Here is a 26,956-nt window from a genome sequence, read left to right on the forward strand (position 1 = left end):
AAGGTGAATACATCTGGCCATAAATTATGCTAATGAGGACCTCATTTGCATAATTTACGCATAAACTTGTATTCCCCATACCATGAAAGCTATGGATGTCATATTTGAGATGTAGGTACCTTTAGGAAAGGCGAAAACACCTGACAATAAATTATGCTAATGAGGGCCTCATTTGCATAATTTATACATATCCCTTACCGCGAAGGCTGCGGATGTCGTATTCCAGATATAGGTACCTTTAGGAAAGGTGAGCACACCTGTCTATAAATTATGCTAATGCGGACCTCATTTGCATATCTTAGGCATTAACTTGTATTTCCCTTACCGTAAAGGCTACGGATGTCATATTTCAGATGTAGGTACCATTAGGAAAGGTGAATACACCTGACCATTAATTATGCTAACAAGGGCTCCATTTGCATAATGTATGCATAAACGTGCACTTTCCTCACCATTGAAGCTACGGATGTCATATTTGAGATGTAGGTACCTTTAGAAAAAGTGAACACACCTGGCCATAAATCATGCTAATGCTGACCTTATTTGCATAATTTAGGCATGTACTTGTCTTTACTGTCAAGGCTACGGATGTCATATTTGAGATGTAGGTACATTTAGGACAGGTCAGAAACCCTGGCCATAAATTATGATAATGAGGGCCTTATGCATAAATCATGCATATTCCTTGCCATAAAAGCTACGGATGTCATATTTGAGATGTAGGTACCTTTAGGAAAGGTGAATACAACTGACCATAAATTATGCTATTGCAGACTTCGTTCGCATAATATATGCAGAAACTTCATAATACCATTACACTCAATGCTAAGGATGTCATATTTCAGGTGTAGGTAATGGAAGGGGAATATCCTGCATTTTCCTGAAAATGTTGCCTTTCTAGTTATGGTCTGACTTAGGTATGTGACCTCTGTGTATCATATGTCACCCTGATCTATATTTCACATATCAGCATAAATCATGAAACTATCATTGACAAACACAATTGAGAAGCAAAGGTTCTTTTCTTTTAATAGTTAACAACTGCATACACAAGGCTTGCCCCAAACAATTCTTTTATTGCATATTACTTTGGATGAAGTATAAAGTTTAGCAGAAAAATACCATGATAGCCCAAACTTCAACTCTGAAATTTAGTTCAGTCACATGGAAGAATGTCTTTACCCAAACCACTCTACACAGGATATTTTAAACTAACCCCTCTAGATGTAAGATAGACCACAGGCTTGTAACAAGCCCTTTAGCTTAAGGGCTGTGTACCTATAATAAATCCTGGACCTGTAACATTCTGTTGTTACACGGTCCGGACTGAACATGTTAAGTGTACCTGTACCTGAAAAAACACCAGTGAACAATTTTTTAGACTTAATACAAGTAGATTCCGTGTCAGAAACTTGCACTTAAGAATTGAGAAAAAGTTGTAAGTACTTTTTTTCTTTGAGAATATTATGTAAATCTTCATACAAAGACTCCAATTTGCTACTGGAAAAGACAGTTGGCTACATGTTTAACTTGCAGATAATTGACCAAACTTATTTAGGCCCAATTGATTAAAAGTAATAAAATTGTTTACGTACACAGCCCTGCCTGTAGTCTGTATGTCTTATTTTCTAACTGCAAAAGTAATTTTAAAAAATCTTTTTAAACAAACAAGGGGTTGTATTGTTTTGTGCAGTGGTCGGCACAAGTCTTTCTGGTCATTCTAACGTAACTCTTTTGTCATTTTTAAGTTTTCCTAGGCAAATATCATGAGGAAAAAATTCTAGGAAATGTAGGTTTGGGACCTGCTGTTATGCTACCTTGCAGCTAGTGGTAGAAAATTTCATTATGCCCCGAAGAAGTTAGAAGTTAACAACAAAAATTTGACCGTAAGAACTTGACTAAGTCTTGCAAATGACTTACCAAGCCAATGAAGCAATTTATTTGCAGTGATTCTATAGAACTTCCTGGTGTTATCCATCCTTTCCTCATCCAAGATTACATTTTGATCTTTCTCAGCAGAAATGTGTACAAATCATCACCAATCTTCTATATAAACATACACTGTATATATATATATATATATAAAGACACCACAGTCATAGACCAATTCTTCTAAACATTTTTACCTTCTTAACAACACAAATGACACTACAACCAATCAATTTACAAAGACCTTCTATACTGATTGAAAGGTTGGACAATAATCTGCTTATGAGGATATTGCAATCTTAAATAAAAGTAACATATCAATTCTTACACTTCTACAAATCTACAAAGCGCTGTACTAGTGGGAAATGACAGCATTTCTAGGTTACCCGAAGCAAAACGTACATATTGGATTCTTTTTTTTTATAAGTTGCACAATTTCTTCAATCCCTGAGCTCTTGATGCTGTCCTCAAGAAATGATGGGATAATATATAACTGGGAACATCATTCCACTTTGCCAGCAAAAACTATGAACACAAAGGAAGGCTTGTTACAATTTGCTATTAATGACAAACTATACAAAGATAAACCTAGTACTATCATCTCACTGGACCTGCAACATGTTGGCGACCTCGCTGCTAACTGGCATTTTGACAGAGCTCTTAATGAATTTCATTGATAAAAAAAGGAATCTTTTTACTCTTTGTGTGTTTTGTTGTTTATTTAGTCACACCTGCACTTTTTGCATGATATTCCCAATATAAATAAAATCAAGGGTTACACCAATCCAATTTACATGTAGGACACACCCAAAGTAATGTGGGTCCAGTGAAATAGGGACCTGACTATAATTGTTGATTTCAAACCACACATTAAAAGTGACATTTATCAAGTCTATAGTCACCTCTGAAACTAGCCTAATTTGCTACTGGTATAAAGTTAAGGACAAGGCCTGATTGGCTGTACTTTGGTTTTGTAACTTCGTCATAAAAGAGGAAGAATGATTTGACTACAAATAGTTCCGGGTCAGTGATAACATTCTGCAATGGTACAGAAAAATTACCATCTAAAAATGCACAGACATCTGAAACAAAGAAAGTTGTATCTATGCCAAAAGTTGTGTCAATGAAAAGCGCCCTGCAGGCCGATATGAACTACTCATTAATAAATAAAGGTTCAAACAAACAAGTATTGGGAAAATCATGGTCATTGGATGACTTGCAACGTACAAAATGTACTAAACCAGCCATGACACACAATTGATCAAAACATGCATCAGACCAACAGTTGTACAAATCATCACTGCATGATTGCTATTACAGTATAAAGATTCCTTATATGTTGCACAGTTCCATGTATAATAAGCCCATACAAGTTTGACTTCTTCGTTGGTTATCACATTTTATTGGGTAAACAAACACAAGTCCCAGGTATCTCCCTAAACAGTGCCAATAGTCTGATATGACTATTTTCATCATTACAAAAACACCAATTTCATGAAAACACATGATGTTACAAAATGTACAACTGGTAATATTTACCCACATTGAAAACTATAATCTTACTTCAAGATAGTTTTTGAAGAAAAGCAATACCCTCCAAGGAAATGAGTATCTTCAGTATCAAAAAATCACCCTATAGCATGTGGGGAAAGAGAGCCCCCAAGGGACTTCAGTGAAAACTGCAACAGCAACCACTGCAGATGATTGGCACCTGCATTTGTGTTTGAGGAAAAATTAAGCAAGTGACTGGGAAAATACACTGATCTGGTATGAATACAAAAACTACCAAATGTCCAAAAACATTTCTCTTCATTGAAAAATTTGTCAGTCTTCCTTTTTGTCGTGTTCGTAGTCAGCTGTCTGGTCCTGTTGTGGATAGTGGAGCTCGTTGATAATCTTCTCAGCACAGGGTCGCGGGAACCATCCCTTCTCTGGGGGGCCTGCAAAAATAATACAGAGGGATCAGAACGTCCAAATCTTTACAAAAGATTTGGGTGGTTTTATGATTGCAGTTCTTGCTGTGACCTCTTCACTTAAAACCGACGCAAACATTTTTGTTCTGTCTGCTGCACGTCTTGCTTCGTCAGTGAACTTAAAACCACTGCGAACACTCCATTATCTCCCTATTGCATAATTAGACTCCAGGAACATTCTCCTTTTTACAGTATGTTAAAATACATTCCACACCATCTCCATTTCTATAGCCCTTTTGGGCCAGACAGTTGACCAAGCCCTACAGCCATTTTACTGGTAAGGATATAAGGATATAAAAGCAATCTTTAGCTACCCCATCAACTGTTCATCACATCTATTTTTGTCTGAGCAAATCTTGCACAAAAGTCATAAGTACAAAGCAATAAATCTTACCATCCTTTATTCTTGTGACTTTTTCCCCATATAGCCACTTCCTGTTCAAATGAATTGGAAAAACAATGAACAGAAACAATATTTGAGAGGTTATTTGAAGCCACTCCACAACAACAAAGTTGTAACATGACAAGTGAAGACAATTTTAGATAGTCCAATGTGAAAAAAATTTGACATAGTCAAGACAAAGTTGATATAAAGAGACAATAGCTCCTGTTGTTTAAGTACTGGAGCTAAAGCTGGTTCGTGGGGAAAGACTGGGTCCCAGGTGCCAGACAGTTCAACCCGTAGCCCTCCTTCCCTGTTGAGTGATAATTTTATAAACTGTAAATGACAATAGAGATATTTGATGTACAACACAACAGACCTGTATGCCCTTGTCACCATGACGACGTCCCCTCTCTTGACCTTGATCCTGGGCTCCTCCGTACATGGTATACAGCAGCACACTCGGATGCCTTTAGTAATGGGGAACCACGATCCACTGTAGTTGTCTACTATTGCAAACTCCACCTGGAAGACAAGTCAGATATTGTATATATGCTGTGGCACCGTGTCACTGTGGCCTTGTAGTAAGGGTTGTTGACTCAGAACCCGAAAGTACTGAGTTCAAATCCCTGACAGGTCCCGAAGTTGTGCACTTGGGAAAGGTACTTAACACCAATTTCCTCACTCAACTCAGGTATAAATGAGTACCAAGCTTTGGCTAGGAAAGTCTCATGTATCAGTCATTAAGGTCCCTTGTTTGAGGTCAAAGCTACACCTCAAGCGAGTTTAAGAACCCACCGCACAACCCACATCAAAACGAGTAGGGGTCCTACCCGGTGTGAGTGGATCAAATAAATCTGCCTGGATTTGCAGCTTGTACTCTTCAGTACAAACCTTGTGTGTGAAATGTTCAGGTTTTGGTACCAACAGTTGAAGAATGTCCTAATGCCTTCCAGCTTGTTAGTGAGTTTTTCCACTGATCAATGCATCAAAAGTTGAAAATTCATTGTTTAAAAATGTAGACCAGCCTGGTTTGCCATTGGACCAGACCAGAATGGCCTATAGTAACATGATGCCTAAATGTATTTCATTCTTATCATCACATGTAGCCTGGCCTATCTATATTGGTGTGGCTTAAGAATGATCATATTCCCTGAATTACGACATCACTTCCAAAAGTTTACAGGCCACAAATCTTGACATCTAACAAACCAACCCACAGCCAATAACACTGTGCAGTCAGTCACCTAAGATGAACCCACAGATTGCCCAAATGTCTTCCTCTCGTACATGAAAATTTCAGTAGGCCAGGCTACTTTTACAGAGATGTGGCGACACCAGAGTGGACGTTTGTAGCATATGGCAATCTGCCTGCCGTACAAATCCACTTAGAGACACCTTTGTTTCCCCATGAGGGTTACCTCCGTTGGATGCTCTCCAAATGGCACGGTGCTATCATAGCCATGACTTCCTGCCACCGAACCAAAGTGGTCCCCTGCCACATAAACTACAATCGCTTTCACAAATCATTCCTTCATTGTAGCACAGGCAGTTCAGTCCATAGCAATTGAGGTCATGCTTATTGGTCCGGGTGGAATATCCATTGTGCAAAAACATGGGAGAAGTATCCGCAATTTGGTCTGTAGAAGATTTATGCTGTGACTTGATGCCAAGTATGTATATCAGAAATCATGTTATGGTCACCTTGTCAATTATGTTGAATGACCTTAACAACTGTTACAGTGGTCCAACTGAAACAACGAGGCGAGTAGAACAGTCTTCTGGCTCCAGGTGATCAAACCCGGGTCCGCCATCGCACAGCCCACGCACGCTAACCGCTAGGCTAAAAGGTCCGGACCATTTAGACTGGTCAGTTGGGGGCGCTTAAACCCCACTGTTACACTTAACTAACAACATAACACAAGTCATGGTATACGTACCTACCAGTGGTCTGTGGTCTTATTAGTTGATGGTAATTTTCAAACAATATTGATGAGCAATCTATATTTGATCAATAAGGAAAGACAAAAAAATCTGTACTCACTGATCTATTTCTTTTGTCTTCTTTTTGTAAGAGCTGCTCCACCTATTTAAAAGAGATAAACGATATTCAGCATCCTGTAAAACATGCACAACATGTAATCATCCACTCATAATGTTGGGTTTGGGAAATTTTGCCTAATGTCAACTCTTATAATTCTGCCACATTGAGAAACTGTGAATTCAAAGAGATCTTGTAATGCAGATACAGTAGTTGCTAAGGAATGCACACTTCAGATATCCAGGTGTTCAAGACATTCTTTAGAAGGCCTTGATAAAGCTGTTTTAGTGGCAGTCTTAGAGTCAAATTTGTTGGTCTCTTGCTAGCACAATCTCCGGCTGTCTTGTATGATTCCAGTAATGTAAATAAGTTGGTGTCTAATCGCTTGAGATTTTTTAACAACCCATTGTAACAAACTGTACATAATTCATTGAAACACAAGTCATTCCCTGTAAGTTTGTCGTTCGAATGATTAATAAAATGATAAAATAACCTGGCGGAATCATGTTGATGAAAATCTGTGAAGAATGATTTCTGTTTTCATTTCAAAAATTCGAAAACAGGTGTTCTTTCTCGGGAAGGGTTATGAAAACTAAGGAAAGTTCTTAAGATAAAGTATATGTCAACAGCAATCAGCTGCCATCTACCAGTGACCTTCACCCGACCTTCACCATCGCCGTGCGGACATTGCCGGTTAGAGCGGACATCTGTCCTGAGGTCAGCCATTTACTCAGGTCAAGTTTAACATGATTACATGGTGGGTGTGCGCCGCTGTGGTGCGTGGAGTGAATTATAATGTCAGCCTCCACTCACAAACTATATGTATAACTAGCGGGCCCAAAATCTAATCATTTCGCGGTGTCACAGAGACAAACCCACCTACCAAATATGAAGACAACCCATCCAGGCATTTTTGAGTTATCTTGTAGACAGACAGACATTTTCGAGTTATCTTGTACACAGACACACAGACAGACAAACAGACAGACAGACGCTGACCACGAACGCTGACCTTCTCAGCAAAGGTAATAAGGGTGACTTACCCCGTAAGTGGCTTGTGTACCAAAAAGAAATCTATCATTTGCTATGCCATACTCTGTGTTAGTCATTTGTTTGAAACCTTCCTGACCACATAGATTTCATAATGACTTTTTTTCCACACTTTTTTATTTGCACGCTCGCAACAGCTTTGGGGTTCCCAGAGGATGTCATCCATTCAATCAAATCAACATGGCCTAACCTAACGGTGAAATATCTGTCAAAAGAACTGACCGTAAATGTGTACTGGTTGCACCCCTCCACGACGGACCACGTGATCCCATCACCGCGTGGATACCCCTGCCACGTAAACACCTCCCAGAAGTTTCTTCGCCAGCCCAGGTGATACGGGTACACAAACTTGTCTCCTTCCAGGCGGGGACGATCTTTAGCCTACAAATTTAAACAAGACACTTATATCATACAAGTTACTTTTGTTATGTTCATCTGAGATGCTCGGAATGTCAGTTTAGCAACATGGACAAATACATACAACATGTAGAGATATTAAATAAAAGCAGAAATGCACTAATGAAGTCAATAATTGCAAATTTTGTTAACAGCCATTTTTGGAGATAAAAAGAAGAAGACATTCAAAAATAAACTTGCGACCACTTGGTCACTGTGGCGACTTTTTGATGGTCACTATCATCAGTTTTACCACAGACCCAAGCATTAAAATCTTGTATAATGTGACCACTTTCAAGTTCCTTAGGTGGTCACTATTGACAGGTTTGACTGTAGTTTCTTTGCACATTGTACGTAACTCATTCTGAATAGGGTTATTCTTAATCTGAATTTCATTCTATTGAGTGAAGATCAGTATGCCATGCATTGCTTTCAGTAGAAAAAGTGACTGGTAGCTAAGATAAGGAGAGATTTATGTCACCAACCTTGTCTAAAATCCAAGTCTCGATTCCCGTCTGATTTGTAAGTACTATCTTCATCTATAAACAAAACAATACAAAACAAAACAGGACAAAATTAATGTTTCTTGTGTGATTGTTGGTACAGAAGTGACATTTCTTTACCCTACATTCAACAATTCGAAAACTGTTAACCCGATATATCATTATAGCAGTTAGAAGGTGTGGTACTCCTGGAAGCATGCAAAAAGCCACACATCAAAAAGCAATAAATACAAGGAGAGTAAAAGAGGCAATATACATTAGGACCCTATCATCATCCCTGAATAGAGACAACACAAACTATCTGCTACATTTGATCCACTGCTCACTTGTCATATGTTCCAATTGTCCCATATGGTCTAGTGGTTAGGATTTGGCACTCTCACCGCCAAGGCCCAGGTTCAATTCCCGGTGTGGGAAAAAACACACTGAAATGCACAAGGCGAGTAGTACAGTCTCCTGGCTCCCGGGAATCAAACTCGGGCTGCCATTGCAGCGAACAAACCAAACGCACTTACCACAAGGCTAAAAGGTCAGTTAGACTGGTCAGTAAGTGGCGCTTGAACCACTGTTACAACTTGCACTGTCTATATACTTTCTTCTCTACATTGTTTCATGTTGCAATTAGCCCTTGTGTAGGAACCTGCAGATAAAACTCATTTAAAAGTATATCACCTGTATAGAAAAGAGGATACCAACAGCTACTGTCACACCTATGGATAGTCCTGTCGCAAAGAACAGCATGGCAAAGAAGTAGAGGTCTACATCGATCAGCGGCTCCAAATCATTGTCATCCAACACATAGTAGTAGGAAGAACCCTGAGAGGGGAAAATTCAATGTTATTAATATCATAATAAGCAATTTTCTTCACATATCCTAGAACTCTGATTGGCTCTGAGTTCCATGATTACTTTGGAGGTACAATACCTATTAGCATTGGTGTAGTTTTTATGTAATACATGACTTGTATTGTTATCTATTTTATTCCGTACATGTCTAGCTCCAAGTGAAGGAGAACAAGTGACTATGTAAGTGAATGTGTAATCAGTTTAGTTGTTGTATACGGGTGCTTAATTTTCTGCTCTCATTCATTTGTTTCAACCATTATATTCATATAAAGATGTGACCACATTGTTAACCTCCATTAACACCCAGGTTACATAAATCCGCCACTTCGAAAAGCAGTGGGTTTGAGAGATCTCCAGTGCAGCACCCCCCAGGGTATGCACAGTTTAGATATACAGGAGTGCATTATACTGGGGGACGATCTGTTTGGACATATCCTTTCAGTGTGGCGGAGTTATGTACCCTGGTGGAATTATGTTAGTAGATGTTATACTTTCCATCTTTTTCTTGAAACTGTACACGAAACTGTACATTGTGTTTTTAACTTGTGCGAAATAAAAGAGACAAATCCGTGCGTTCGTACCAGGTAGAGGTACCTGTACATGGTACAGCCGTACACCACTGTGGCGTGGAGACAGCCCAGGGGGGCCGACAGGAGGAACAGGATGAACCGGGTGTGGTTCAGGTGTCCACAGCAGGTGTTGATCCACGGACAGTGGTGGTCCATCTTCATCACACACCTGGGGAAACAAAGAAACCTTATCAGGGTCTGCAGGGTAACAGTTACTCAAGAAAATTATTACCATGCACACTTGTCTTGACTTTGCATTCTATTCAAGCGACTTAAAAACTTGTCTTCACCTCATCAACATATATATCAATTCAGAGTTTTGTAAGTTTTAAGTGTTCTTCTGGTATTCTCTTCTGTGAACCATATACACCTTATACTGGTTACTAGAGAGGGTCAGAAGATTTCTCTAGATGTCTGAAAACGGTTGAGCTACGATTCACTGAATGCAAATAGCTTGCTTCATGTGTCCCTGACGTCAAATGAAAATGCTTTATTCAACAACTTCCATGCAAAATGTACTTGAGAATAATAGTCTAAAATTCCTTTAAAGACCTTCAGACCTATGTTTTTGTTAAGATTAGATGTATCCTGTGTATTTAGACAATAAGATAAAATTGCACCATTTGAAAAGTACATGTAAAAAGATTTTCTGGCAAGCAAGTAAGCAAACAAACAACAAGATACATTTATGAAAAAGTAAAATAGTTCTTCCACAGCTATATCTAAAACAAAACATGTACCGCAAACTCAAAACAACCACGAAAATTTTTGCCCAATACTGTAGCAGTATGTGACCATAGCACTGCCGCGAGATTAAAACCACCGCGAACACTCCATTTTCCCATCTGATAGTGATACAGTGCGAAATAAAAACCATGCAAACTTAAATACATTTACAGTAACATGTAAAGCATAACGTACCTTTTACACTTCCTACAATGATGTGACCTGGGAGACTTGTACCCTTCACACTGCTTACAGTACTGTAGATACTGACAGTCTTCCTCCTTTTCCTGTCAATCAGAACATGAAAACCTGGTCAGAGAAATTTCACCACTTTTCTTTCACAACCCACAATATCATCAGGGCTGGTACACGACCCTTAAATGCACAATCATAGCAAGCTGGGTATCAATACTACAATAAAAACTAGAGAAGCAAGCTTTCCAATGTAATGTATTAACTCAACACAAACTGAAATTTGTTCAATCAAATCTCCACTCTTACTTCATCTATTGTTTGTATTAATTATGCATCATTGAAACGCATATCAATGATACATATCATATTTGTCACAATGATACCATAATGATACCATATTTATCATGATCCTACATCAAATTCTTTTTCAAATCATAATTTGTAACAGGCAAGCTTTCCAATGAAATATTATACTATACAATTGATGCCGTATTTACGAACAGGTGATTAACCAAAATGAAGTTTCCAAACTTTTCGTGTTTACGTCTAGTTAGGTTTAGCTCAAAACCTTTTTTGCTCCATTCATAGATGGTAAAAAAATAATTCTAAACGGTTTTAATACCTATGGAAAAAGACATCATAGCTATATTCATCATTCTCTAATTTTCTGGACATTAAGCACATATTGGTTTTGGTCCCAGTGATAATGATAGAATGAGTCAGAAACAATGAATTGGTCATTGGGGAAGGTCTTAATGTCTGCCATGTTTGTCAACAGATGGGACATTTTGTTGACATCAGCATACATGTAGTACAATCATTTCTCAAAGACATGATGTAAAATGAATCATATCTCCAGCAAATGAATCTGTTGATGATGTCCAACTTTTGTCATCTAAGTATTATTTTGTTTTTTTCTTTGCTTGCATAACCAGTAAGCTGCCTTAAGGTGTAATACACCAGTTTCTGTATGTTGAATATATTAAGCATATCATCTTATACAGATTAACTTTCTCCTAAAATGATTAGTACATTGACACATGCTTGGGCACTACAATTAAGTAGTATACATGTGTACAATCATTTCTCAAAGACATGATGTCCAACGAATCATATCCTGCAGGAAATGAAACTGTTTAAAATGTCCAACTTTTGTCATCTAAGTATTATTTTGTTTCTTTGTTTGTTTTCATAACAGTAAACTGCCTTAAGGTGTAATACACCAGTTTCTGTATGGTAAACATAAGCATATTATCTTATACAGATTAACTTTCTCCTAAAATGGTTAGTACCAGTACATTGACGCATGCTTGGGCACTACAATTAAGTAGTACATGTGTATAATCATTTCTCAAAGACATGATGTCCAAATGAATCATATCCTGAAGGAAATGAAACTGTTGATAATGTGCAACTTTTGTCATCTAAGTATTATTTTGTTTCTTTGTTTGTTTGCATAACAGTAAACTGAACATACCAGTTTTTGTATGTTAAATATAAGTTGCTTATTACACCCAGCGGACAAGGACACCTATTGATAAGGGTGGGCCTTTGGCTTTATGTCCCTAACTGAAGCTGCACTCATTTTCACCAGAGTGAAGTGAGGAAACTTACTAGTAGTGTAAAGTGTATATTCAAAGTCAACATTGGGGCCTAATGGGGATTTGAATCCAAAACCTAAAATGGATTCTGAATCAACAACTCAAACTACATGTATGGACTGACACCTTGAGATAAACAATTGAGGAAGGCAAAGATCTGTTTTCCCTCAACATATTGATTTTTGTACTTCCCTGTCTGCTAGAAATTAGCTTGCATGGCTCGAAATACTGGGTGCATGTGTAATTTTTGACAGTGGGTGCACCAGCTAGTGCACCTAGATACTTTTGTAGGCAATAGGGTAGAGGTACTATTGCACAACTCTATATAGAATATTCTTGAAACTTAGGTTCCAGAAAAAGCAATACATGTATAACCTTTGTTGTACCTTGTTTGATGTACATGTACTACATGTGTCCTTGTATAGAATTTTGAAGTTAGCTATAGAATTTCAGATTAAGAGAGGCTGTAGGGTTGGTAAATACATTTTTCTGACATTCTACTTTATTCTATGTTGTGTAACCAAATTTTTTTAGCTTAGGCGCACCAGTGCACCCATTCCCAGAAATGAATTTGGAGCCCTGGCATGTGTACTGAATTCACATCATGCAGTAGTTTTCCCTGTGTTTCTGGCATGCTTCACTAGTGCCATGATGATTCATACTGAAGGCTTAGCGAAGTAATCTCGACATTTGTCATACCGTCTCTGAGCACTTGGGGTCGGAAAATTAAGCTGCTTCAGGGTCTGAGGTACAACTTATAACAGATTGATGATCGTATGCTATATAATCCTCTCAACCTAAAGATTTCATACTACATGCTGTATGAATCACAATGAATTTGCAACCAGTTTTAAATGGCCATTCATACACTATATTAAATTTCAATTTGAAACACTTTATTTTACTAGTGCAAGGCCACATTAGGTCCAGGACAAAAGATACAAAAAACGGGAGTTCTACTGCAGTACCAAGATTAGCCAAACTCAACCTTTACTTTTGTGTCCACACTACCTACCCACATACTAAATATCATCACAATTCATGCAGAAGTTCTTAACTTATTGTTGTGGAAACATATACACACAGACAAAAATTATATTTTTTCATGGAGGTAATAAGAGAAATAGTATATCACTTATAGAATGCTTATAATGATGTCTAAAACTGTCCTTGTGGTATAAGCAGTAAGTGATATGGATGAAATCTCTGTGGATCCAGAGGACTGAGGTTTGAACCCTGCTTGTGTACGACTGCGTTTAGTCCTTTCCACTGGGGATGTAAAGGCTGCGGCCAAGTGTATTGGGGAGCCACAGGCATCAAACCTCTGCACTTAAAAGAACTCATAAACACACTTATCAAGAAGAGTAGGGGTGACCGGGTGTGCTTCAGTAAAAACTACTACTACTCGAAAAAGCACCAGGGCCTTCAACTAAATTGAGGATGACTGCTTAAACTTTTTCTAAACTGTCTTTAAACTTTGAGGCAAAATCTACAATACCCAAGACTCTGGAATAAAAACTATTTTAATGTAGGTTAAGACAAATGTTAAAATGTTTCTCGGTTAAAAACATGGATCATATGATGAATATTTGAAACAATTTGGTCCTACCGGTTTCCATCCAAGTGGCACAAACCCAGGCCCCAGCAGCAGGGCATTGAAGAAGTTATACAGGATAGTCAGCTCCCACGCTGTGTACATCATCAGGTGAGCAACTCCTGTATAGGAAGACAAGAAAGAAAAGACAAGAGTTAGCAATGCTGTGCACCTAAACTCCGGACCTGAACTGGGCTTTATGTTCAAGTCCAAAAAAACCTAGACGTTGGGAAACAGTTCCGGACTTAACACAATCAGCTCGCAATCTCCTTTTTGTTCTAGATCATCAAAACCCTTCCGTAGATTGTGAAATTTGGACCGGAAAAAGACCAAAACGTTGTTGTTTTTGTGCTTACTACTGATCTTTTGCGTTTACTATTGACTGTACATAATTTAATGTATATTTTTCAAATTGCATGTTAAATTCATGCCAACATGCAATCTTACGTGTAACCGAAGATACATTTCTAGCACAAATATACCATGCATGGGTTCAGGTCCGGACTTATAATTTACATATATAAGTCTGGACCTGAACTTGAACCTCTGGACCTGAATCAGGACCTGAACCTGAACATGAGTTTAGGTACACAGCACTGATAGTCAGCATGTTGTTTAAACTAAGGTAGTAGTAATAGTGAAGGTAACCACAACCCACAAATGTGTGGCTTGAACAAATAAGGTTCATAGAACAGGTTGGTTTACCAACTTGTTTGGAAAAACATACCATGAGTCATCACCATGAAACTTTCACACAAGGAAGCCATTCAGCTCTAATGATGGCAGAAAAGTGTGTTGACATTGGATGTCACCTGATATACGTACCAGTGTAGCAGGCCAGAATGTGCCCCTGCCAGTATGTACAGGGGTACATTCTGACAAGGGGCCTGCTTTACCGAAACACCTTCTTTTTTTTAGTTTGACCCATTTTCACAGTGTTGAAATAGAATACCACTTGTATGTACTATGCTCTTTAATTCAAGTATTGTATACTTGCATGCAATCACATCTGGCTAACAGCTTTTAAACAATGAGTACCAATGTTTTGTCTGGTGAGTTTGACTGCTGATTGGCACTGGTAATGATGCAGACTGGATTAGTTCACACTAGGTCCTGCGCTAGGACGAGCAGGACTCCAGCCTGGCACGGAACAACTCAATGGTGGGATCCGTCACAACCGTGCCAGGCAGGGCATTCCATTGGGGGATGGTGCGGGGGAAATATGAGGTATGGGGTACGGGGTTCACACCCACCTGCCGCTGTGACAGGCGGCCACCAGATCAGGATACAGCCGACGCCCATCACGTAGCAGTAGATGATGATGAAGAGTGCGACCAGGGGGCCCCAGTGGCACAGTCGCCTCAGGTCCCGCCAGTCTATCCTTGGAGCCATGTTCCCTCCTGTTGACAAACAACAGCTCTGTAAATTTACGTTTATTTAGCTAACAAGAACGGAGGTGCCTAGTAAGCATGAACGAAAGAATTTTATAAAATTTGAAGGAAATTTTATCAAAAACGCATGATTCACTTTGTGGAAACATGCGAATCTTGTGAAAAATGCACAAATCGGTTTCATGAAAACCGCAAACATAAAACCACAGCAAACATTACAAGAATTACAGTGAGTTACTGCTGTCCCCGTTATACTGTAGAACCGAAATATATCATATAGACAAGCTATAGGGTAATACAGAATCCTGGGCTTGTCATTGGCGACTTTGCAAAAAGCTTCTCATAATACTGTAGCAGTACTAGATGCCGTACTGAATGCATGAATGAGGGAATATAATGAAAGTTTACTGGTACACTGAAATCAGGACATGATGTTGTAGGGGGAGGGAGGGGCGGTGTTTTTTACCGTGGGAAATAATGTGACGATCTGACTTACCGTGGTGTGTACGCCACTGCCACTGGGACTCGACGTCAGCAGTCAGCGTCTGCGCCTGGTCACTGCTCGTCTGGGGCGGAAACGCCACTTTGAAACAGCAGAATAAAGACAGGAAACTTCAAAAACATCCTCTGCGTTTCCTCTCCTGAAACAGGTGTGTCTTTGACCTTTGACATGCTGACCCGTCCCGACCGTTAGTCGAAGATTTCACGCTTACATTTTGTCCCTATTTGCATATCTGTCTATGGTTTGAGCTAAGTTCAAGTTTGCTATGTTAATTTGGATGTTACATCGTGAAAATGAGTAAAATTATACAGGTTTTGTCCAATCAGGGAGCTCGTCTCAGGCGGGTCGGAAAATTAGCTGTCATCGATGTGCGCATGCTCTCTGTGCGAGAATGACAACAAGATGGCGGAAGTGTGAGGAGTGTCCCAGCCCTTTGTCCGAACCGGGGCCTTTTCCTTAGTTTTTGCCCTTTCTCTGTGGGTCAAGAACGCCCAGCAGCAATCCGCAGAGATGGCGGAACGGGTGGAATGGGTAGAGATCATCGAGCCGAGGACTAAGGAGCACATGTACGCCAATTTGATCACGGGCGAGTGCGTGTGGGATCCTCCGCCCGGCTGCAAAGTGAAGCGAACCAACGACAATCAATGGTGGGAACTGTTCGACCAAAACACCGGGAGATTTTACTACTACAACGCCACGTCTCAGAGAACTGTGTGGCATCGCCCGCAAAATGCCGACATCATACCGCTGGCCAAACTACAGACTCTTAAACAAAACACCGAGGTACGGGAAGACTCGAGCCCTGACGATGACCGGCCCAGGAAAGTCACTTGCGAGATGTCCACTCAAACCTCCCCGGACGATTTGGACTCAGAAAATACTACCGTGCCGTTGTACGAGGGGAGGTTCGCGAGCTCGCCGAGGTACCGGAGGGGGACAGATTCCCCGTCCACCCGACGACACGAACGGTCCGAGAGGCAGAGACGGAGCGAGCGACGGAAACATAGCATGCAACAACAGACATCCGCCTCCTCCCCAGAGACGCCTAGGGCGGAGAGGCCGAGAATCAAAACTAACGGGACACACCAGTACAGAGGAAGTGAGGTCTCCCTTGCTGCTAAGAGTGCCATGAGCCCCAGAGTGTCGCACAAACCAAAGTTCCCGCAGACCTCCAAACGACAGTATCTCGCCCGACAGCAGGCGCAAGCTGAACGAGACATACGGGAAGGCCACACTAGTCCGTACAGTACCTCAGACGGGAGCGAACACTCGACCCCCTCCAATAGTCACAGTCGACAAGGTAGCAAGACATCTCTACAAAACACCTCGTACACGGTAGACGGCAGGATGGTTTCACGGAAAGCGAGTGTTACATCGCAGCACAGCACGTCGCACGGGTCGCAGTGCTACCCCATGGAGACATCAGAGGGTCCGCCCACGCCGCATAGTCGTCAAGGTAGCATGAGGTCGCGTAACCGCGACGACGAACCAACGTACGTCAACACAGAGTTCCTCGCCAGGATTGCCGCTCCTACCGAGCCGTTGACGGACTACCCCAGACAAAAATCGACCGGGCAGCAAGTTTCGCAGGACACACAGTCGTACTCATCTTCGTTCCAAACGGACCAGTACCAGTTCACCACGTTTGGGCACAGTAGACAGCGTGGTGCGGTAGGAGATGCGCCGGTCGTGGCCAGTCCGCGGATGGGTGTGAGTGTTGTAGATAGAGAGCAGCAGTACACGAGCCACAGCAGACAGGGGAGCGTGTCGTCCTCACACCAGCGAGACTTAGCCGCCAGTCCGACCATGGGACACGCCCACATGCAGGTGTCTGTCACGTCCAGTTTCGCCCCGATACGACAAAGTCCCGGAAGCCCCATCTACTCCCACTATTCGCATGTCCCGGGAAGTCCCAGTTTATCGCGTAGACATGACAGGGAAACGCCGGATAGCCCCATTCTTGTTCGTGCACATCTCTCCGCACCGGGAAGCCCTAGCTACTCCGACCCTGGCGACCATTTTTCAGCCAGGAAAGATAGCTTTGTCGCCTCTCAACAGTCATTACATAGCAATGCTAGTAACTCTCTCCGCGACGGGAGTTTTGAATACGAGAGTGACGGAGTTTTCAGTAGTCCCTCCCCCGGGTCGAAGATGATACATGAGAACACGGACCCCAACTCGTGGCACGCATCGCTCAGAAGGAAGAAGTCCGATAGCTCGGCGATGACAGCGCTAGAGAAGAGTCAATCTCTTCAGAGTAACATTTCTCCCCCTCCCCCACTCATGCAATCCCAATCCGTTGATCTGTCCGTCAAGGACGGTCCAAACATGTTTCAGCACGACCCCCGCTCCTGCACGGTGCCAGGAATGGCCAGGAGATCGTCCGCCACCGCCATATCACCGCCCGGAGTGTTCAGGAGCAAGCCATCATCAGAGAGCGACATCGAAAACTTTGCCCAGGAGCACTTGGCTATTCCAAAGAAGGGCATCTTCAAAAAGAAGGTGTCGGTAGCGAGTATGCTGTCCTGGAGCAAAGAACCCATCAAACAGCCACTTATTGTGACGGAAGACAAGATACTAAAGAAAGAAGCAGTGGAACTCTTCAAGTTGATACAGGTGAGGTGGTTTTAGATGTCGAAAATCTTCACGATTTATCCTTTCTTTAACATTTGTATTCATAAATCTTAAAACACAGTTCCATGTACATGTAGCCCGGGTATATATCAAGCAGAAAATGATATCACAAAAAATATTCATTCTGTAAATCCAAAATTAAGGCCTGTGATTCCATGTAATCTTTCTTTTTCCAAGAGCGCAGACGTAAGTGACGCACTGCATAGGTAATAGAATTGAAATTTATTGGGTATACCGTATTTGTGTAGGCGGAGTGACAAGGTTTACTTTGTGTTTATCTGTTGTCCTACCAAATTCTTGTGGGTAGTAAGTTATCATTGGACCCAGTGGGACCTTCCCTGGACCCATGTGTGTGGGCCCCCTCCCCTTATACACGTACATAACTGTGACTGACATGGTCCTTATTTAGACTTCTACTAACACCTGCCAATGTTTGTTCCCCATTGGCAGAACTGTTTATTGATATGTTGGGGTAAAAGATTTCAAGATAGTAGAAGTGGCTCAGGGCTCAAAATTCATAGAGCACCTAGTCAAAAAATTTAGGCGCGAAGGACAATTTTTCCGTGCTCAACATATGATAAAGTAGAATGTCAACAACTCCTAATTACAAAGCTTACCGCCTTTCTTAACTTTAATCTGAAATTCTATAGCTAACTTCAAAAATCGAAACAAGTAAAGCAACAAATGTTTTAGTATTTTTTCTGACTCTTAAAATATCAAGTATATGCTATATACACACAGTTCTAGTGTACAATACAATGTAGTATCTTTAGGTCCGTAACCCTACACAAAATAATTAAGTGCACCCACAGTAAAAAATTAGGTGTACAGCACCAATGTTGGGTGCACAAAAGTATGCGCATACCCAGTGTTTCGAGCCCTGCCTCTGTATAGTAGATTGCTGTCGTCAGTGGCGTGTGGCACCGCCTTACATATCCACATAGGTAAAACAGCACACGTGCAGGGTCACGGTATTGAAACGCGGGGGTCGCGGTGTTTAGATTAGCACGAGCACACAGTGAAGATATTGCTCACTCTGGGTCAGCGACCTATTCACTGAAGCATCCTTCAGAATTTGGTCAGGTATTTCAGTCAAAGACCCAGCTGCTTGTGGAGTTGGCACAGGAAAAAAGAACACAGGACATCTGTGACTGGTTTGTTTCTCGGTTTGATAAAACATGTAACCACAGCAAGAGAAAGGACACATCCCCTCAGGCGTCAGTATGTCCAATGCCCTTGTTACATAAATAGCAAGTCCTTTTCCTCCCAATGGGCATTGGAATATGTTTCCTGTATCATAATGCATGGATAAAAAAATGGATATCAAGAAATGCCCTTTTTTTGCCACAATTTGTATCGAAATTGGAGACAGTGAAATTATTGGCAGTCCAACTTGATGTCATTTTGAATTTCTATTTGTGGGAGGATTTATTGGGGGTTTGGGAATGGGTTGTAGTTTCTGAATCTGATGTCACAGTGTAATTGACTAGAACGGCCATCCACTTGCCCATATATGGAGACTGTCAGACAGCCACCTGATTCTGAGGTCGAGCCCATTTAGAAAATTCATATGGGGGCCGAAAATTAACCAATTTTTTTTTTACTCCTCTTATGAAAATTTTGTCACACCCCGACAGTCTGTATTTTTACCCTTATTTTTTGCATTCACTCTAAATTGCATCTGTTAATTTCAATCTTTTGCACCTGGGATTATCGTGTTAAATTAAAAACAAACACCCCTATTGTTTTTTAATATAGTCCAATAGAAGTGTTACCCTATCAATTTATTGAATCCTCACATGATGACAGGCGTAGCATGGTAACCCAGCAAAAAATTCCAGTCAAAATATTTCTTGTAACAGTTGGTTCAATACTAGACATCTGTGTCCAACATGTCTATAGTTCTCTATAAGATGGCATCTGTGCGTTGTAGATATGGTATTCTGTGTGACAGATGTTATGTGAAAGTCCCACTGAAATGAACAGTGCCGTGCCTTTTATTAATGAATTGTCAAGAGCTGCTGCTATGAACAGGCCCCTGTGAAATATGTCTCATTCCATAGAATTACATGCCTCCAGGCAGACCTCCTAATTAATGCACAGATCTGCCAGCATGTTGATTTCATCACCCCATTTTCCTTTTATGACGCAGGTATGACTTAATTGATTACCTTTGCTCATTTGCATGTTTTGCTTGCACAAACAATCCATTGGGAGATTGAATGTGTGAAAAATACTGATAGCAAAAAATGATAAATTTTCTCAAGTCATCAAAAAATTCATCCTTTGATGTAGTCATCTATAGATGGTAAGGATACTGTAAATGCAGAAATGTTCGCAGTGGTTTTACGTTCGTAGTTTTCGCGGTGAACTCTAAACCACGAACTTTAGCCAATATGAAAATACGTTCCATTGCATGACTGTAGCGTTACTGTTGTTTCAAACACCAACTTAAAACCACCGCAAACACTCCATTTTCTCCCTGCCGTGAAATTAGATCCCCACGAACATTTCTGCCTTTACAGTAGTTACTTTGCTACCACTGCACAAGAACCATTCTTTACTTGGCATAGCCATGACAGACTATTATTTCTCTTCTTGGCGATGTGCCTTTATCAAACCAATCTACCAGGATTTCAATTCCACCTTCACTACTGCAGTTCCCCTGTACTCATGTAATGACTTGGTGATTGATGTTTGCTGTAAGACCTTCATATGAAGCATGTTAAGTATGCCAGGTTGCCACTGTTGGTTGTGGTAACTAGGCTCATGTGTACAAGAAACATGTCTCCAAACCCACACATGCTCCTGCTGTTACCATCCCAAGGATGTCTAGTGTTCCCTACTTTACATATTTGAAGGATGATCCCATTGTTCATTGTAGACACCTGCGCCATTTGAATTTTGACTAAGATGCCGTATTAGAAACACTTAATAACTTATCCCTCTTAAAAAACATTACATTAATCTATTAAATAGTTCCAGCATTGATATTGTTTCCATCTTTAACCAAATGGATAAATGTTTCACAGAAATGTTGTGTTCATCAAAGATTAATTTATTGCTCAGAAAAGGCACAGGTATACCAGTAGTACATTCCATCTGCCCTGGTCTATTACTGAATGGTTTAAAAGAAAATGTGTTTGCTTGTGTTTTTGTCATCGTCCTTTCTATGGTGACATTTCTGTCTGCCAATTTTGATAAGAGTAATATTATAGCTGCACAGCTAGCAGCGTAGGTCACGGCAAAGATTATTATCTGTCCAATGTTGGCCGCCATCAATAAATCCTTGATACATCACGGGATGTTGTTGTCATAAAATCCAGGCCACTCTATTGTCTGCTATAATAATACCTTTTCCTATGAGTACTGGGACCGGATGTTGATTTACACAAACAACTGTTTAGACCCTGTTATTAGTAGACGTACGCCATGTGTGGAGTGAATTCTGATTTAACTTTCTGTTGTTCAGCTTATGGATTTTTGTAACCTAGGACCGATTTTATTTGTTGGTTCTCAGTTCTTAGAAAATAATGCTAGATTGAATTATATATCTATTAGCTTGGTATAAACACGTTGTTACATGAACAGCCAGGGTTGCCCAACTAGTGAATGGCTATTTCTAAGGGTCAGCTGAAATATTACTATGAAGACAGAGTTTTAAGCTGTACCTTGGTGCAAACAATTTTAGGTATACATGTAGTAAGAAGTAAGTTTTCTTCTCAGCCTTCTGTTTTTATTTTAACTGTTGCCTAAATTTTTACTTCAGATATGAGAATCAAGGAAATGAATTCGTGTGACCTAAAGTTGTTATACAATTCCTACGTAATATTAAGCTGTACTTCTAGAAAGATGTGGAAAAATAATTTTTGTTGATGATTAATTTTTTGTAAGATTAATGTTTGCTTGTAGACTAGGTTGTATGGTGAGTCACATCCTGACGACGAAATGTTGTAGAAGTGTTTTTTTCCCCTGGATGTGTTTGATTATGAAGTCCAGAAGGTGACCTGTGGAGAAAGTATCTCAGTATGAGAGGTGTTTATAGACAGGAGACAGACCAGACAAATTCACTACAGATGTGTGGTCAATCTGTAGCCCACATTTTCTCTACTCAGTTTTATGCATTCCATCAAACGTCCATCAAAAACAATGTTCTTGTTAGCATCTATCAAACGTAAAGATTTAGAATGCAACTGTGAACGATGTAAAGCATGTTTGAGCATTAAGAAATACCAAGTACAATTACCTGGACAGGTAGACATTAGAAATACCTGTACAGCTCCAAATTTTACCTGCACTAATCTGCATATGCAGGTTGTATTTTGAGCCCTATACGTAACATTGTGAGGATTTTGAATTGTGTTTTTTTGCAAGCACGTCCAACCCCCAGATGATGGGGGAAAAGACGATGTTAAACCGGATAGTGAGTGTGTGAGTGAGATAGTAGCTACTAGATTGTAAAAACGCTACCCCCATTATGGTAAAAACACTACCTCTGATTATACTAATGCTTATAGATGTTAAATCAACACTACTTTTACTTATGAATATACAGAAGTCTTGTGATAGGTCCGTCATTTGGTCAGTGGTTGCTGAGCTGCCAGCAGGGCTTGGCAAAAAATACATCCCAACATTTAAGTAGGATTTGCCTCCCCGTATTTTATATTGACGTGTTATCGTAAAAGTCAAGGTTTCTCAAATACCTGTAAGCTTGGATATCTGCTGATTTTTACAGCAAGAATAAATTATGAATTTATGTTTATGTTCCCCAATGCTGATGGTACTTATATTTATATTGTCAACGAAGATAGATGTCGATATGCTATTATAATTTATAGCAAAGCTTTTATTTATTTATGTGTATTTATTGAATTGTCAAACTCCTGGATGACACTTTCAGTTTTGGACAGGGTAATATTCAAGAAGGCCCAGTTTACATATAATCAATGCACACTTGAACAAAACAATCAGTTGAAACATATGTAAGAAAATGATAAAGAATTTAGAATAGAGAACTGAATAATCAGAACAATATCGTAATCCAAAATCATAATTTTTTGCTATGCAGTTTCCCCCTTTTTTCTTTATTTGTGGTGTGGTAAGAATTGACTTCAATTTACCAGTAGTTTTAGAAATGACAGTGTTTTGGTATTTCTGACAATTTGTAACTAAATTGCTCTATAATTATGTCTTTTTGTGTGGTCCAGGGCTGTCTCCAGCTTTAATTTTTTTCCCCAACTGACTCCCACTCATAGTTTGAGAGCCTATGCTGTTGATTTTCGTTGTTGAATCTGTCGTTTTAAACTTACAAAAATACATTTTCATCAATCTCATGTCGTGCAGTTCAGATTTTTGGGACGGAAGGTCAGGTCTTTTTCTGTTTACCATAACATTAAAAGGGTTCCGCTGTCTTGGCAAAACTCACTTTGATATTGTATGGTAATGATTACCCTTAAGAATGTCACCTGCACCTCTAGCTACCAGGGTGAATCTTCCAGACTGTCAATTAACATACCAAAGTAACCTCCTTTCCGGTCAGCTCTTGTTCTCTCCCAGACAAAATCTCACAAAGAATGTTGTCACAGACTTTGTTTTTGAATAATTAGAACAGGAACTGAATATGTGGGAACATGTACATTGTACATACAAAGTATTTTTGTATCATATATATAAAATATGCCAGCAAATTGTTTTAGAATGAAGATGTATATACTTGCCTGATGTTGTTGATTGGTAGGTATTTAAGATAAAGACAGTTATGGTAATGATACCACAATAAGGTGAAATATACTTTAGTACAAGTCCCATTGAAAACCTTTGCAGCTACAATATTTGACATATGCATCTCCTAAAACTTTGGACACAATGCACTGAAAAGAAGAGTCTTGCTTTTAGCTCAGTATTGTACAGCTATTGTTGCGAAGTTATGTACATATACAACTTAAAATTCTCCTGTGTCAACACAAGAGTCTTTCTAGCACTGGAGTTTAAAAACTTGATAGGGTGAGGGATCTTTGAAAATAGAAGGCAAATTATTAGGAGAATCCGAGATTATGATTACAATTAGAGATTATGATTACAATTAAATGATTCTTTACAAATTATAAGATTGTCCTTTCCTAACATATGTATGTAGAATACTGTACCGAGAAGTTACAGTGTTGTTTGTAGGTAATGGTTTCATCCGTACAGTATTCCTGTCCTGAGGGCACATGGGGATGTGGGATCAGACCAGAGATGTAATTATTAAATCCATGTGGTGAAAGGTGTTGCCTCAAGAAACATGAACCTGACCTGGAGGTCATCCGGCTGTGTTCCCCCTGGTTGTCAGTGATTAGCAGCTATGACTTGAGAATAATGATTTTTAGTGTACAGGACAAGATTTAAGCATTATTTTGAATGCTAGGAAACTTAAGAATATAGTGGCCCCATAACTATAGTCTGTGAAGAGCTACACGTACATGTGCTGTTAGTAATTTGTACTTCAAATTGATATTAACCTTCTCCCTGCTGCCTTACCCCGTAACCAAAACAAATTTGGTGCCAAACGGCTACCTTAGCAGGCTGAATGTTAATGCAAGTAACCTTGAATATAGTGGACTCATAACTATATAGTCTGTAAAGAACTACATGTACAGGTTTTGTACACTGTATTCCAACTGGTTTTGTACACTGTACTTCCAGTTGATATTAACCTTCTTCCTGCTGCCGAACCCCGTAACCAATACGAATCTGGTGCCAAACGGCTACCAGTGTTCTCGCCAGGCCTTTTCAGCATAGGGGCCCCCTATGCTGTGATTTGGACCCCCTATGCTGTGATCTGGACCCCTGTGCTGTGTTTCAACCAGCATAGGGGTGTTTCTTTCTGGGACAAAGCTTGTGACCCTTCATAAATCTTATAAAAAGTTCATATTTGGCTTTAGAATGAGGTTGTGACAGAGGAAAAACTCTACTTCACAAAATTTATCCCTCAAAATGCATGAAATAATGTCTAATTGGGTTATGAATTTACAAATTTTCCGGGGGAACATGCCGGACTCCCTATGTCTTCAGCACTCCACGCGTAACTTGCACCGCGTAAAGTTGGCCTTCTGTACCTGACCCCTATGCTGTGAAAAAATCCTGGTGAGAACACTGGCTACCTTAGCGGGACAAAGGTTAATTTAAGAATGCCAGTAACCTTTTTTTGTCTATGATTGAATAGAAGCATTTGATTTTTGACTGTTGGGTGACAAGTGGAAAAGGTCTTTGTGTGGCAATTTCGAAAGGTCACTCTCAAGCAGTATGGACTAGTGCATGCCACTGTGTGGCTAGTTTTTGGAGTAGATCTAACATAGAATATTACCCATACTGTAAATTCATTTATTTTCACTATTAACCTTACGTGGTACTAGAAGTATTACGAAGTGGTTTAAGTTAGCAGTTGAAACAATTCAGTAGTACAGTAGTATCACGATAGAAAATGCAAAAATAAACTGTAGAGTGTTTGAAGATACCGGAGGATTTTATTTTATTGGGATTGCGACGATACAATATACACGTGGGACACAGGCAGCTATTGCTGGTATTGTGACCCACACTTACAACATTACAGAACATATATTGCATACACTTAGGCCCCGCAAATCGCAAGCGAAAAATAGCACGATCTAATAAATCATTACGTTGTTTTCCAGGGATATATGGGTGACCGCAAGTGCAAGGGAACGTCGGACGAGATCGCTTTGGAGCTGACATCGAAAGGTTGGAGCACAGCGGTCGTTCGGGACGAAATCTACATCCAGCTCTGCAAGCAGACGACCGAGAACAAAAAAGCGTAAGTACTAAAATCACTGAATACTACATTTCTATCTAGTATCTTTTTCCAATCACTGACAAAGTTTGTTTCATAGATGATACTATGTTTTGGGAGTATCTTTTTTACTTTTTTTTTTGTTGGTTTAGTCACTGATAATTTCTTGGTTACTTTTAGCAGTATTAGGCCTTTTGAAGTTCTAGAGGCAAGGCAGTCTACCCATCAGTTGATATATAAGAATAGTATAATTTATTAGCTGCCATAATTTTCAAATAGATGTAAGGTGATGATGTGTCTGTTTTTTTGCATGTTTTTTTGTCTGTGTTTTTTCTATTCCCATGCCCAAAAAGGTACACTACTAAAATAGAAAAATTATAAAATATGCATAATACATTGAGACCGAGCCTGACCCTACGTCTGCTTTGAGATTACGGCATTGTCTCCTTGCACAAAAATCCTTCAGCGGAGCATGGGACAGTTTACCCATGGATACCCCTCTACAAACACACCTGTCTCTGAAACCTGTCCACATTTGCATACAGGATTTTCTGTGCCATCCTGAAGAGACAACATACATGTACATGTAGGTCATTTGAAACTTTTGAGTTAAAAGTTGCAAATCGTGTAAGAGGGAGAGAATAAAGGAAGGTAACATTATATAGGTTTAGGTTGTTTCCATTTTGCGGCCGGTGTTACAATGCATTTGTTTGGCAGTAAACCACTGCATTGAGAGGTAAACCACTGCTTTGAGGGGGGCACACAAAAGAGACAAACAGAATTAGTGTAGAAACAAGTAGGGCACATTCTTTAGTGTTTGTCAGCCGCCCAC

General features: G+C 40.0%; 2 protein-coding genes and 1 non-coding gene across 3 annotated transcripts in view; 2 read left to right on the forward strand and 1 right to left on the reverse strand.

The window, feature by feature from the left end:
- Positions 1–1,003: 1,003 nt before the first annotated feature.
- On the reverse strand, positions 1,004–15,876 carry LOC136448154 (palmitoyltransferase ZDHHC6-like). The gene is made up of 12 exons (XM_066447325.1): positions 15,693–15,876; positions 15,059–15,205; positions 13,821–13,927; positions 10,611–10,702; positions 9,702–9,858; positions 8,947–9,090; positions 8,257–8,310; positions 7,598–7,756; positions 6,329–6,370; positions 4,664–4,809; positions 4,297–4,337; positions 1,004–3,869 (listed from the first exon to the last, which is right to left on the reverse strand). Exons 2-12 carry the CDS (start codon positions 15,195–15,197, stop codon positions 3,754–3,756), a joined length of 1,197 nt encoding a protein of 398 aa, XP_066303422.1. The 5' UTR covers positions 15,198–15,205; positions 15,693–15,876; the 3' UTR covers positions 1,004–3,753.
- Trnae-cuc (transfer RNA glutamic acid (anticodon CUC)) lies at positions 8,620–8,691 on the forward strand. Its single transcript has one exon. It is a non-coding gene; the product is annotated as a tRNA-Glu (tRNA).
- A 193-nt stretch (positions 15,877–16,069) lies between the features above and the next one.
- Positions 16,070–26,956, forward strand: part of LOC136448153 (rho GTPase-activating protein 39-like) — a 36,618-nt gene continuing 25,731 nt past the window's right edge. Inside the window, exons 1-2 of the mRNA XM_066447324.1 lie at positions 16,070–18,314; positions 26,009–26,148. Of these exons, the coding sequence (XP_066303421.1) occupies positions 16,209–18,314; positions 26,009–26,148 (2,246 nt within the window). The 5' untranslated portion in view covers positions 16,070–16,208. The remainder of the gene's footprint in view (positions 18,315–26,008; positions 26,149–26,956) is intronic.

The sequence above is a fragment of the Branchiostoma lanceolatum genome, chromosome 14 (assembly GCF_035083965.1).
Source record: "Branchiostoma lanceolatum isolate klBraLanc5 chromosome 14, klBraLanc5.hap2, whole genome shotgun sequence".
NCBI lineage: Eukaryota > Metazoa > Chordata > Leptocardii > Amphioxiformes > Branchiostomatidae > Branchiostoma > Branchiostoma lanceolatum.